A 15,374-nucleotide genomic window follows, 5' to 3' on the forward strand; every position below is an offset into this window, starting at 1 on the left:
GTAGGGCACCATCTTGTTGGGATGAGATTGGTGAGAGAGTCATTGAAGGACCAGAGCTGGTTAGAATCACTAATGAGAAGGTAGAGAAAGTTAAAGAAAGTTTGAAGGAAGCCCGATCACGTCAAAAGAGATATGCGGATCAACTACAAAAGATTGGTGGATATGAGCCAGGTGATCATGTGTTCTTGAAGGTGTTTCCTTGTAAGGGTGTGAAGCGTTTTGGTATGAAGGAAAAGCTTAGTCCAAGATATGTTGGACCTTTTGATGTTATGGAGAAAGTTGGGGAAGTACCTTATAGAGTTGTGTTGCCGCCACAACTATCTCATGTGCATAATGTGTTTCATGTGTTTGTTTTGAGGGGGTAGAAATATCATCCATTACACGTAGTTCAGTATCCATTGATAAGATTAGAGAGGATTTTTTTGTGAGGAATAAGTTGAGGCTATCTTAGCTCGAGAGGAGCGAATTTTGAGGAAGAACGCCATTCCGTTTGTGAAAACTTTATGGAAAAATCATACGAAGAGAGAAGCTACTTGGGAATTAGAAGATCTATTCGTGAGAAATATCCGTATTTATTCGATTCAGGTACAAGTTTTTAGTTTTGTTTAATTCCGGGGACGGAATCTATTTAAGGGGGTATATATGTAATATACGAGAATTTAATAATAATAATAATAATAATAATAATAATAATAATAATAATATTTGAATTAAAATTAAAATAAGTGATTTTAATTCATTTGCTAAATAGAATAGAAATAAAGGTAATAGTAATTAGTTGTTAGTTATTACAATTCTAATTCTAATAGTTAGAGGATACCTTGTGTAATATATATATATATATATATATATATATCAACACACGGGAATTCTTAATTTACGCAAGCAAAGGAAAAGAGAAGAAAAACCCTAGAAGAGCAGGCCGATAGAGACTCAGAGGAAAACAGAGTCAGCGAGCCTTGTAGTAGTTTTTCTGTTTGTTTTCATTGAATAAGGTAACTCTTTATTGCCTATTATTATAATTAGTCATATAGCTAAGCACTTCGAATGTGACCTTGTCAATTGTTGATAGAGCACACACAGCACACAAATTCAGTAATAAAGTGTATGGCCATGCTTGTTTCTTTGTTGTCAAATCATGTCATTGGTGTCAACTAGGAACCATGTTGTATTTTATTAACATTTAGTTTTGGTATCCATAATAATGTTATTTATGTTATATTATTCAAGTGCGAATTATAATAATTATTTGTACATATGTTTAATCCACAAGATCTGCTGCTTCAATTCTAATTTTCATGTTACTTTAAAATTATTAAGTTAGATTATGCATATGTGAGCTTTTATTTAATTGTGGTTGATTAGAGTATTATAGTGTGGCTCATGGATAATTCAAGTTATTTAAATTATTTATATAAAATTAAAATTTTGTGAGGGTTTTTCACTACTTCGGTATACTTATTTATTACTTATAATTTAAATTGATTTTATGTATGCCATTTACCATTAAATTGGTGTACATGTACTTAGTCCAATTATACTAGTGAGTCCAATTATACTAGTGTTATAATTTATAATTAATTATTTAATAAAGGTGAACAATGGTAGTTAATTTGTAATGTATTGATTAGAATTTTGGACTTTATCAGTATCTAGACTTAATTATTTATTTAGAGATTTCAACATTTATATTATTGGTTTAGACAGTTTGGATATTTAATATTATTTTTGGAGATTTTAGACTGTTGATTTATTGTTTAGAAATATATTAGTGCTCTGTTTGCAGGTTTAAGAATTATAGGTAATACAACCTTCTAATGTTTGAGAAGGGGGTGTCACAGAGATGGCATCAGAGCTTAGGTTCTTTCTTGTAGAAAACCTATTTAGGTTAACTTGTGAGTTTGGGTAGACGATAGGATAGGTGTTCTATTTTAATTTCGTTTCATTCTGCTCTTTATCATTTCATTCTACTTCATCATTTTGAAATATGTGTGTAACTGTTCCATCATATTTAATCTCGTAATCTTTATTCGTTCGCTATCTTATATTGTAGATGCCTCCTAGAAATGATCCTTTTCATATTGACCCGCTGAGTTTACTGCGATGATAAGGCAAGCAATGGCTCAGGTTGTACAACAAGATTTGGCAAACCAATGAAATCAGAATGGACAAGGAAATCAGAATGGAGAGGGAAATCAGAATGGACGGGGAAATCAGAATGGTAATGGGAATCAGAATTAGAATGGTCAGGGCCATCAGTTGGAGCCGTTTGTATGGTTGGAGAGGTTTGTGAAGCAGAAACTAGACTCTTTTAGTGCAGCATCGACTCCTATTGATGCTAAAAATTGGATTGTTCCTTTCTAAAAGATTTTTGATGCACTGGGTTGTGATGAGATTCAGAAGGTCAGGTTAGCTGTGTATAAGTTGGAGGGGGATGCTTGGAGGTGGTGGAGAGGAGTGAAAGCTACTAGAGGGGAGCCGTATGTAGAGGCTTTGGAATGGCAGGGATTCAAGGAGGTGTTTTATGAGCAATACTTCTCTAATGCTGTTAGGGAGGCTTATTTGAGGGAGTTTCATTCTATTGCGCAACACCTTGATGAGAGCATTACTAATTATATGGTGAGATTTATAAGGTTGGCTGGATTTGATGGGACGGTTGCAGGTACTGCTGCACAGCAGGCTGATAAATTTAAATGGGGTATGAAGTCTTATCTGAGGGGTTCCATAATTTCTTTTAGATTTGATAATGTGGTAGAGGTGGCTGATGCGGCAAAGGATGTTGAGAAGGAGTGCATAGATTTCAGGACTTCCAGGTCTAACAGTGGTAGTAAGAGGGGTAGGGATGACCGGGGTTCTGTACAGGGTAGACAGTGGTATGGAGGTTAGAGTGGTCAACAGGGACAGTGGCGTGGACAGAATCAGAATAGGGTTGGTCAGTCATTCTATGGTCGGAATCAGTATGTTGGTCAGAATCAGAATCAGCAGTTTTAGTGACAGAAGCAGCCTAGGCAGTGGCAGAATCAGCAACAGGGGCAGAATCGTTACTCAGTGTATGAGGAAAACCCCAATATGATTCCAGTGGCTCCTTGTGTTACATGTGATGGACATCATCCAGGTAGAGCTTGTTACAGACAGACCGGGGCTTGTTTAATAAGTGTAAGCATGTCCCATAGGGCGAATGATTGTATAGTGTCACGGAACACTGGTGGAAGAGGAGCTGGAGGTGGTAATGGTAGTGGCAGTCAGCAGAATCCTATCGCTAGAGTGTTTGCATTGACTGCAAATCAGGCAGCAACTAATTCAGGTACCGTTTCAGGAACACTTCTTGTTGGTAGACGCGATGCTTATGTGTTATTTGATACTGGTTCGACCTATTATGTTGTGTCTTTATCGTTTTTTCGTCATCTTGGCATTTCACCTTCATTATTATATCCTCGTATATCTATTTTTACCCCAATGGGGAATTCTGTTATTATATCTGATGTATATCAAGAGTGTTTGATAGCTGTGGGAGATAGAAATTATAAGGTTAACTTGCTTCCAATGGAGATGCATGACTTTGACATTATCTTGGGCATGGATTGGTTGAGTGAACATCGTGCCACAATTGATTGTCAAGGAAAAAGGGTGATATTTGGGGATACAGATAAACCAGAATTTGTATACCAAGGGTCTCAGTTGAAGGGGGAGGTTAAAATAATTTCTGCTCTAAAGGCGAATAAATTATTGTCTAAGGATTGTGATGGCTACCTTGCTTTTGTGAAGGATATACATCGAATGATGAACCTCGGATCGAGGATTATCCAGTTGTAAAAGAGTATGCAGATGTGTTACCCAATGAGCTACCGGGTTTTCCACCACATAGGGAGGTGGAGTTTACTATTGAACTTGTTCTGGGTGTTGAGCCTATATCTAAGGCGTCTTACTGTATGGCACCACATGAGTTGCAAGAATTGAAGGAGAAGTTATAAGAGTTGTTGGATAGGGGATTTATCAGGCCAAGTGTGTCTCTGTGGGGCGCTTATGTGCTGTTTGTGAAGAAGAAGGATGGTTCCGTGAGGTTGTGCATTGACTACAGAGAGTTGAATAAGGTGATTGTCAGAAACATGTATCCTTTGCCACGTATTGATGAATTGTTTGACCAGTTTCAAGGGGCGAAGTACTTTTCGAAGATAGATTTGAGATCATGTTACGAGTAAGGGATGAAGATATTCTGAAGACTGCATTTCGCACTCGTTATGGTCATTATGAGTTTCTCGTGATGTCCTTTGGTTTGACGAATGCACCAGCGGCATATATGAATTTGATCAATTGAGTCTTTCATGATTATCTGGATAAATTTATGGTGGTCTTCATCGATGATATCTTGATATACTCTAGAAGCAGATAGGAGCATGAGGAGCATTTACGTACTATACTTGAAATTTTGTGGGAGAAGAAGTTGTTTGCAAAATTTTTAAAGTATGAATTCTGGTTGGAGGAAGTGGCATTCTTGGGGCATATTGTGTCTGGTCGGGGCATTGAGTTGGATCCTGTGAAAGTCGAGGCTATTACTAATTGGCCCAGACCTAGCAATGTGACGGCGGTGAGGAGTTTCTTGGGTTTGGCAGGTTATTATAGGCGCTTTGTGGAAGGTTTCTCTTTTATAGCTTTGCCATTGACTCAGCTAATGAGGAAAGGAATTAAGTTCGAGTGGAGTGATGATTGTGAGAAGAGCTTTCAAGAGTTGAAGAAGAGGTTGGTGTCAGCTTCAATACTTGTGTTGCCATCAGGCAGTGGAGGTTTTTAGGTTTATAGTGATGCTTCGAAGAGAGGATCGGGGTGTGTTCTTATGCAGCATGGGAAAGTGATTTCTTACGCTTCTAGACAGCTTAAATCCTATGAGGTGAACTATCCTACCCATGACTTGAAGTTAGTAGCAGTGGTATTTGCTTTGAAGATTTGGAGACATTATTTGTATGGTGAGGCTTGTGACATCTTTACTGATCACAAGAGTCTCAAATACATTTTTACTCAAAAGGAGCTTAATATGAGGTAGCAAAGGTGGCTTGAACTTCTTAAGGATTATGATGTTAATATTCAGTACCATCCAGGAAAGGCGAATGTAGTGGCAGACGCTCTTAGTAGGAAGAACTTGGGGAGTGTTACATCTCTCATTACTCAGCAGCACCTTATTTCAGATTTAGAGTGCTTGGGTGTTGAGTTGTTTGTTAGAGGATCAAATGGTAGCATTGCAAATTTGAAAGTGGAACCGAATCTTGTTTCAAGGGTTAAGGAAGCTCAGAAGAGTGATACAGGTTTGGAAGATATTAGATCCAAGTTGGAAGGTGGCAAGCAAAAATATTTTCGTGTTGATGATGAGGGCGTAATATGGTTGGGTAGTAAATTGTGTGTGCCCGCCGACCCGATAATTCGTGAGTAAATTTTAAAGAAGGCTCATAGTTCTTCATTCTATATTCATCCAGGTTCCACTAAGATGTATAGGGATTTGAAGAAGCACTTTTGGTGGAGTGGAATGAAGGGAGATATAGCTAAATTTGTGGTGAAGTGTCTTACATGTCAACAAGTGGAGATAGACCATCGGAGACCTAGTGGATTATTGCAGCAGCTAGATATTCCAGTTTGGAAGTGGGAAAACATTACTATGGATTTTGTGACTCATTTGCCGAGGACTTTCAAGAAGAACGATGTCATATACGTGGTGGTTGATAGACTTACTAAGTCCGCTCACTTCATGCCTATTACAGAGACTACTTTTGTTCATGAGTTGGCAGAGGTTTTTCAGCGAGATATTGTTAGGCTTCATGGTGTGCCTGTGTCGATAGTTTCTGAGAGGGATACGAGATTTACATCACGTTTTTGGAAGGGGTTCCAGAATGCTTGGGGTACGCGGATTAATTTTAGTACAGCTTATCATCCGCAAACCGATGGACAGTCAGAAAGGATGATCCAGACGTTAGAGGATATGTTGAGGGCTTGTGCTTTGGAGTGGACAGGTGGTTGGGATAAATATTTGTATCTAGTAGAGTTTGCGTACAATTATAGTTGGCACGCGAGTATTGGTATGCCACTATTTGAGGCTTTGTATGGTAGAGGGTGTAGGGCACCATCTTGTTGGGATGAGATTGGTGAGAGAGTCATTGAAGGACCAGAGCTGGTTAGAATCACTAATGAGAAGGTAGAGAAAGTTAAAGAAAGTTTGAAGGAAGCCCGATCACGTCAAAAGAGATATGCGGATCAACTACAAAAGATTGGTGGATATGAGCCAGGTGATCATGTGTTCTTGAAGGTGTTTCCTTGTAAGGGTGTGAAGCGTTTTGGTATGAAGGAAAAGCTTAGTCCAAGATATGTTGGACCTTTTGATGTTATGGAGAAAGTTGGGGAAGTACCTTATAGAGTTGTGTTGCCGCCACAACTATCTCATGTGCATAATGTGTTTCATGTGTTTGTTTTGAGGGGGTAGAAATATCATCCATTATACGTAGTTCAGTATCCATTGATAAGATTAGAGAGGATTTTTTTGTGAGGAATAAGTTGAGGCTATCTTAGCTCGAGAGGAGCGAATTTTGAGGAAGAACGCCATTCCGTTTGTGAAAATTTTGTGGAAAAATCATACGAAGAGAGAGGCTACTTGGGAATTAGAAGATCTATTCGTGAGAAATATCCGTATTTATTCGATTCAGGTACAAGTTTTTAGTTTTGTTTAATTCCGGGGACGGAATCTATTTAAGGGGGTATATATGTAATATACGAGAATTTAATAATAATAATAATAATAATAATAATAATAATATTTGAATTAAAATTAAAATAAGTGATTTTAATTCATTTGCTAAATAGAATAGAAACAAAGGTAATAGTAATTAGTTGTTAGTTAGTATAATTCTAATTCTAATAGTTAGAGGATACCTTGTGTAATATATATATATATATATCAACACACGGGAATTCTTAATTTATGCAAGCAAAGGAAAAGAGAAGAAAAACCCTAGAAGAGCAGGCCGATAGAGACTCAGAGGAAAACAGAGTCAGCGAGCCTTGTAGTAGTTTTTCTGTTTGTTTTCATTGAATAAGGTAACTCTTTATTGCCTATTATTATAATTAGTCATATAGCTAAGCACTTCGAATGTGACCTTGTCAATTGTTGATAGAGCACACACAGCACACAAATTCAGTAATAAAGTGTATGGCCATGCTTGTTTCTTTGTTGTCAAATCATGTCATTGGTGTCAACTAGGAACCATGTTGTATTTTATTAACATTTAGTTTTGGTATCCATAATAATATTATTTATGTTATATTATTCAAGTGCGAATTATAATAATTATTTGTACATATGTTTAATCCACAAGATCTGCTGCTTCAATTCCAATTTTCATGTTACTTTAAAATTATTAAGTTAGATTATGCATATGTGAGCTTTTATTTAATTGTGGTTGATTAGAGTATTATAGTGTGGCTCATGGATAATTCAAGTTATTTAAATTATTTATATAAAATTAAAATTTTGTGAGGGTTTTTCACTACTTCGGTATACTTATTTATTACTTATAATTTAAATTGATTTTATGTATGCCAGTTACCATTAAATTGGTGTACATGTACTTAGTCCAATTATACTAGTGAGTCCAATTATACTAGTGTTATAATTTATAATTAATTATTTAATAAAGGTGAACAATGGTAGTTAATTTGTAATGTATTGATTAGAATTTTGGACTTTATCAGTATCTAGACTTAATTATTTATTTAGAGATTTCAACATTTATATTATTGGTTTAGACAGTTTGGATATTTAATATTATTTTTGGAGATTTTAGACTGTTGATTTATTGTTTAGAAATATATTAGTGCTCTGTTTGCAGGTTTAAGAATTATAGGTAATACAACCTTCTAATGTTTGAGAAGGGGGTGTCACAGAGATGGCATCAGAGCTTAGGTTCTTTCTTGTAGAAAACCTATTTATGTTAACTTGTGAGTTTGGGTAGACGATAGGATAGGTGTTCTATTTTAATTTCGTTTCATTCTACTCTTTATCATTTCATTCTACTTCATCATTTTGAAATCTGTGTGTAACTGTTCCATCATATTTAATCTCGTAATCTTTATTCGTTCGCTATCTTATATTGTAGATGCCTCCTAGACATGATCCTTTTCATATTGACCCGCTGAGTTTACTGCGATGATAAGGCAAGCAATGGCTCAGGTTGTACAACAAGATTTGGCAAACCAATGAAATCAGAATGGACAAGGAAATCAGAATGGAGAGGGAAATCAGAATGGACGGGGAAATCAGAATGGTAATGGGAATCAGAATTAGAATGGTCAGGGCCATCAGTTGGAGCCGTTTGTATGGTTGGAGAGGTTTGTGAAGCAGAAACTAGACTCTTTTAGTGCAGCATCGACTCCTATTGATGCTAAAAATTGGATTGTTCCTTTCTAAAAGATTTTTGATGCACTGGGTTGTGATGAGATTCAGAAGGTCAGGTTAGCTGTGTATAAGTTGGAGGGGGATGCTTGGAGGTGGTGGAGAGGAGTGAAAGCTACTAGAGGGGAGCCGTATGTAGAGGCTTTGGAATGGCAGGGATTCAAGGAGGTGTTTTATGAGCAATACTTCTCTAATGCTGTTAGGGAGGCTTATTTGAGGGAGTTTCATTCTATTGCGCAACACCTTGATGAGAGCATTACTAATTATATGGTGAGATTTATAAGGTTGGCTGGATTTGATGGGACGGTTGCAGGTACTGCTGCACAGCAGGCTGATAAATTTAAATGGGGTATGAAGTCTTATCTGAGGGGTTCCATAATTTCTTTTAGATTTGATAATGTGGTAGAGGTGGCTGATGCGGCAAAGGATGTTGAGAAGGAGTGCATAGATTTCAGGACTTCCAGGTCTAACAGTGGTAGTAAGAGGGGTAGGGATGACCGGGGTTCTGTACAGGGTAGACAGTGGTATGGAGGTTAGAGTGGTCAACAGGGACAGTGGCGTGGACAGAATCAGAATAGGGTTGGTCAGTCATTCTATGGTCGGAATCAGTATGTTGGTCAGAATCAGAATCAGCAGTTTTAGTGACAGAAGCAGCCTAGGCAGTGGCAGAATCAGCAACAGGGGCAGAACCGTTACTCAGTGTATGAGGAAAACCCCAATATGATTCCAGTGGCTCCTTGTGTTACATGTGATGGACATCATCCAGGTAGAGCTTGTTACAGACAGACCGGGGCTTGTTTAATAAGTGTAAGCATGTCCCATAGGGCGAATGATTGTATAGTGTCACGGAACACTGGTGGAAGAGGAGCTGGAGGTGGTAATGGTAGTGGCAGTCAGCAGAATCCTATCGCTAGAGTGTTTGCATTGACTGCAAATCAGGCAGCAACTAATTCAGGTACCGTTTCAGGAACACTTCTTGTTGGTAGACGCGATGCTTATGTGTTATTTGATACTGGTTCGACCTATTATGTTGTGTCTTTATCGTTTTTTCGTCATCTTGGCATTTCACCTTCATTATTATATCCTCGTATATCTATTTTTACCCCAATGGGGAATTCTGTTATTATATCTGATGTATATCAAGAGTGTTTGATAGCTGTGGGAGATAGAAATTATAAGGTTAACTTGCTTCCAATGGAGATGCATGACTTTGACATTATCTTGGGCATGGATTGGTTGAGTGAACATCGTGCCACAATTGATTGTCAAGGAAAAAGGGTGATATTTGGGGATACAGATAAACCAGAATTTGTATACCAAGGGTCTCAGTTGAAGGGGGAGGTTAAAATAATTTCTGCTCTAAAGGCGAATAAATTATTGTCTAAGGGTTGTGATGGCTACCTTGCTTTTGTGAAGGATATACATCGAATGATGAACCTCGGATCGAGGATTATCCATTTGTAAAAGAGTATGCAGATGTGTTACCCAATGAGCTACCGGGTTTTCCACCACATAGGGAGGTGGAGTTTACTATTGAACTTGTTCTGGGTGTTGAGCCTATATCTAAGGCGTCTTACTGTATGGCACCACATGAGTTGCAAGAATTGAAGGAGAAGTTATAAGAGTTGTTGGATAGGGGATTTATCAGGCCAAGTGTGTCTCTGTGGGGCGCTTATGTGCTGTTTGTGAAGAAGAAGGATGGTTCCGTGAGGTTGTGCATTGACTACAGAGAGTTGAATAAGGTGATTGTCAGAAACATGTATCCTTTGCCACGTATTGATGAATTGTTTGACCAGTTTCAAGGGGCGAAGTACTTTTCGAAGATAGATTTGAGATCATGTTACGAGTAAGGGATGAAGATATTCTGAAGACTGCATTTCGCACTCGTTATGGTCATTATGAGTTTCTCGTGATGTCCTTTGGTTTGACGAATGCACCAGCGGCATATATGAATTTGATCAATTGAGTCTTTCATGATTATCTGGATAAATTTATGGTGGTCTTCATCGATGATATCTTGATATACTCTAGAAGCAGAGAGGAGCATGAGGAGCATTTACGTACTATACTTGAAATTTTGTGGGAGAAGAAGTTGTTTGCAAAATTTTTAAAGTATGAATTCTGGTTGGAGGAAGTGGCATTCTTGGGGCATATTGTGTCTGGTCGGGGCATTGAGTTGGATCCTGTGAAAGTCGAGGCTATTACTAATTGGCCCAGACCTAGCAATGTGACGGCGGTGAGGAGTTTCTTGGGTTTGGCAGGTTATTATAGGCGCTTTGTGGAAGGTTTCTCTTTTATAGCTTTGCCATTGACTCAGCTAATGAGGAAAGGAATTAAGTTCGAGTGGAGTGATGATTGTGAGAAGAGCTTTCAAGAGTTGAAGAAGAGGTTGGTGTCAGCTCCAATACTTGTGTTGCCATCAGGCAGTGGAGGTTTTTAGGTTTATAGTGATGCTTCGAAGAGAGGATCGGGGTGTGTTCTTATGCAGCATGGGAAAGTGATTTCTTACGCTTCTAGACAGCTTAAATCCTATGAGGTGAACTATCCTACCCATGACTTGAAGTTAGTAGCAGTGGTATTTGCTTTGAAGATTTGGAGACATTATTTGTATGGTGAGGCTTGTGACATCTTTACTGATCACAAGAGTCTCAAATACATTTTTACTCAAAAGGAGCTTAATATGAGGTAGCAAAGGTGGCTTGAACTTCTTAAGGATTATGATGTTAATATTCAGTACCATCCAGGAAAGGCGAATGTAGTGGCAGACGCTCTTAGTAAGAAGAACTTGGGGAGTGTTACATCTCTCATTACTCAGCAGCACCTTATTTCAGATTTAGAGTGCTTGGGTGTTGAGTTGTTTGTTAGAGGATCAAATGGTAGCATTGCAAATTTGAAAGTGGAACCGAATCTTGTTTCAAGGGTTAAGGAAGCTCAGAAGAGTGATACAGGTTTGGAAGATATTAGATCCAAGTTGGAAGGTGGCAAGCAAAAATATTTTCGTGTTGATGATGAGGGCGTAATATGGTTGGGTAGTAAATTGTGTGTGCCCGCCGACCCGATAATTCGTGAGTAAATTTTAAAGAAGGCTCATAGTTCTTCATTCTATATTCATCCAGGTTCCACTAAGATGTATAGGGATTTGAAGAAGCACTTTTGGTGGAGTGGAATGAAGGGAGATATAGCTAAATTTGTGGTGAAGTGTCTTACATGTCAACAAGTGGAGATAGACCATCGGAGACCTAGTGGATTATTGCAGCAGCTAGATATTCCAGTTTGGAAGTGGGAAAACATTACTATGGATTTTGTGACTCATTTGCCGAGGACTTTCAAGAAGAACGATGTCATATACGTGGTGGTTGATAGACTTACTAAGTCCGCTCACTTCATGCCTATTACAGAGACTACTTTTGTTCATGAGTTGGCAGAGGTTTTTCAGCGAGATATTGTTAGGCTTCATGGTGTGCCTGTGTCGATAGTTTCTGAGAGGGATACGAGATTTACATCACGTTTTTGGAAGGGGTTCCAGAATGCTTGGGGTACGCGGATTAATTTTAGTACAGCTTATCATCCGCAAACCGATGGACAGTCAGAAAGGATGATCCAGATGTTAGAGGATATGTTGAGGGCTTGTGCTTTGGAGTGGACAGGTGGTTGGGATAAATATTTGTATCTAGTAGAGTTTGCGTACAATGATAGTTGGCACGCGAGTATTGGTATGCCACTATTTGAGGCTTTGTATGGTAGAGGGTGTAGGGCACCATCTTGTTGGGATGAGATTGGTGAGAGAGTCATTGAAGGACCAGAGCTGGTTAGAATCACTAATGAGAAGGTAGAGAAAGTTAAAGAAAGTTTGAAGGAAGCCCGATCACGTCAAAAGAGATATGCGGATCAACTACAAAAGATTGGTGGATATGAGCCAGGTGATCATGTGTTCTTGAAGGTGTTTCCTTGTAAGGGTGTGAAGCGTTTTGGTATGAAGGAAAAGCTTAGTCCAAGATATGTTGGACCTTTTGATGTTATGGAGAAAGTTGGGGAAGTACCTTATAGAGTTGTGTTGCCGCCACAACTATCTCATGTGCATAATGTGTTTCATGTGTTTGTTTTGAGGGGGTAGAAATATCATCCATTATACGTAGTTCAGTATCCATTGATAAGATTAGAGAGGATTTTTTGTGAGGAATAAGTTGAGGCTATCTTAGCTCGAGAGGAGCGAATTTTGAGGAAGAACGCCATTCCGTTTGTGAAAATTTTGTGGAAAAATCATACGAAGAGAGAGGCTACTTGGGAATTAGAAGATCTATTCGTGAGAAATATCCGTATTTATTCGATTCAGGTACAAGTTTTTAGTTTTGTTTAATTCCGGGGACGGAATCTATTTAAGGGGGTATATATGTAATATACGAGAATTTAATAATAATAATAATAATAATAATAATAATAATATTTGAATTAAAATTAAAATAAGTGATTTTAATTCATTTGCTAAATAGAATAGAAACAAAGGTAATAGTAATTAGTTGTTAGTTAGTATAATTCTAATTCTAATAGTTAGAGGATACCTTGTGTAATATATATATATATATCAACACACGGGAATTCTTAATTTACGCAAGCAAAGGAAAAGAGAAGAAAAACCCTAGAAGAGCAGGCCGATAGAGACTCAGAGGAAAACAGAGTCAGCGAGCCTTGTAGTAGTTTTTCTGTTTGTTTTCATTGAATAAGGTAACTCTTTATTGCCTATTATTATAATTAGTCATATAGCTAAGCACTTCGAATGTGACCTTGTCAATTGTTGATAGAGCACACACAGCACACAAATTCAGTAATAAAGTGTATGGCCATGCTTGTTTCTTTGTTGTCAAATCATGTCATTGGTGTCAACTAGGAACCATGTTGTATTTTATTAACATTTAGTTTTGGTATCCATAATAATGTTATTTATGTTATATTATTCAAGTGCGAATTATAATAATTATTTGTACATATGTTTAATCCACAAGATCTGCTGCTTCAATTCCAATTTTCATGTTACTTTAAAATTATTAAGTTAGATTATGCATATGTGAGCTTTTATTTAATTGTGGTTGATTAGAGTATTATAGTGTGGCTCATGGATAATTCAAGTTATTTAAATTATTTATATAAAATTAAAATTTTGTGAGGGTTTTTCACTACTTCGGTATACTTATTTATTACTTATAATTTAAATTGATTTTATGTATGCCAGTTACCATTAAATTGGTGTACATGTACTTAGTCCAATTATACTAGTGAGTCCAATTATACTAGTGTTATAATTTATAATTAATTATTTAATAAAGGTGAACAATGGTAGTTAATTTGTAATGTATTGATTAGAATTTTGGACTTTATCAGTATCTAGACTTAATTATTTATTTAGAGATTTCAACATTTATATTATTGGTTTAGACAGTTTGGATATTTAATATTATTTTTGGAGATTTTAGACTGTTGATTTATTGTTTAGAAATATATTAGTGCTCTGTTTGCAGGTTTAAGAATTATAGGTAATACAACCTTCTAATGTTTGAGAAGGGGGTGTCACAGAGATGGCATCAGAGCTTAGGTTCTTTCTTGTAGAAAACCTATTTATGTTAACTTGTGAGTTTGGGTAGACGATAGGATAGGTGTTCTATTTTAATTTCGTTTCATTCTACTCTTTATCATTTCATTCTACTTCATCATTTTGAAATCTGTGTGTAACTGTTCCATCATATTTAATCTCGTAATCTTTATTCGTTCGCTATCTTATATTGTAGATGCCTCCTAGACATGATCCTTTTCATATTGACCCGCTGAGTTTACTGCGATGATAAGGCAAGCAATGGCTCAGGTTGTACAACAAGATTTGGCAAACCAATGAAATCAGAATGGACAAGGAAATCAGAATGGAGAGGGAAATCAGAATGGACGGGGAAATCAGAATGGTAATGGGAATCAGAATTAGAATGGTCAGGGCCATCAGTTGGAGCCGTTTGTATGGTTGGAGAGGTTTGTGAAGCAGAAACTAGACTCTTTTAGTGCAGCATCGACTCCTATTGATGCTAAAAATTGGATTGTTCCTTTCTAAAAGATTTTTGATGCACTGGGTTGTGATGAGATTCAGAAGGTCAGGTTAGCTGTGTATAAGTTGGAGGGGGATGCTTGGAGGTGGTGGAGAGGAGTGAAAGCTACTAGAGGGGAGCCGTATGTAGAGGCTTTGGAATGGCAGGGATTCAAGGAGGTGTTTTATGAGCAATACTTCTCTAATGCTGTTAGGGAGGCTTATTTGAGGGAGTTTCATTCTATTGCGCAACACCATGATGAGAGCATTACTAATTATATGGTGAGATTTATAAGGTTGGCTGGATTTGATGGGACGGTTGCAGGTACTGCTGCACAGCAGGCTGATAAATTTAAATGGGGTATGAAGTCTTATCTGAGGGGTTCTATAATTTCTTTTAGATTTGATAATGTGGTAGAGGTGGCTGATGCGGCAAAGGATGTTGAGAAGGAGTGCATAGATTTCAGGACTTCCAGGTCTAACAGTGGTAGTAAGAGGGGTAGGGATGACCGGGGTTCTGTACAGGGTAGACAGTGGTATGGAGGTCAGAGTGGTCAACAGGGACAGTGGCGTGGACAGAATCAGAATAGGGTTGGTCAGTCATTCTATGGTCGGAATCAGTATGTTGGTCAGAATCAGAATCAGCAGTTTTAGTGACAGAAGCAGCCTAGGCAGTGGCAGAATCAGCAACAGGGGCAGAACCGTTACTCAGTGTATGAGGAAAACCCCAATATGATTCCAGTGGCTCCTTGTGTTACATGTGGTGGACATCATCCAGGTAGAGCTTGTTACAGACAGACCGGGGCTTGTTTAATAAGTGTAAGCATGTCCCATAGGGCGAATGATTGTATAGTGTCACGGAACACTGGTGGAAGAGGAGCT

The 15,374-nt window shown here is 37.8% G+C and overlaps 1 protein-coding gene across 1 annotated transcript; it reads left to right on the forward strand.

The window, feature by feature from the left end:
* Positions 1 to 9,148: 9,148 nt before the first annotated feature.
* On the forward strand, positions 9,149 to 9,892 carry LOC141719932 (uncharacterized). The gene has a single exon (XM_074522294.1). It carries the CDS (start codon positions 9,149 to 9,151, stop codon positions 9,890 to 9,892), a length of 744 nt encoding a protein of 247 aa, XP_074378395.1.
* Positions 9,893 to 15,374: the final 5,482 nt, after the last annotated feature.

Source organism: Apium graveolens, chromosome 4 (assembly GCF_009905375.1).
Source record: "Apium graveolens cultivar Ventura chromosome 4, ASM990537v1, whole genome shotgun sequence".
NCBI classification, from domain to species: domain Eukaryota; kingdom Viridiplantae; phylum Streptophyta; class Magnoliopsida; order Apiales; family Apiaceae; genus Apium; species Apium graveolens.

Excerpts from the sequence above, each read along its gene's own strand:
- LOC141719932 (XM_074522294.1), top strand. The coding sequence starts at position 9,149 with ATGATTCCAGTGGCTCCTTGTGTTACATGTGATGGACATCATCCAGGT.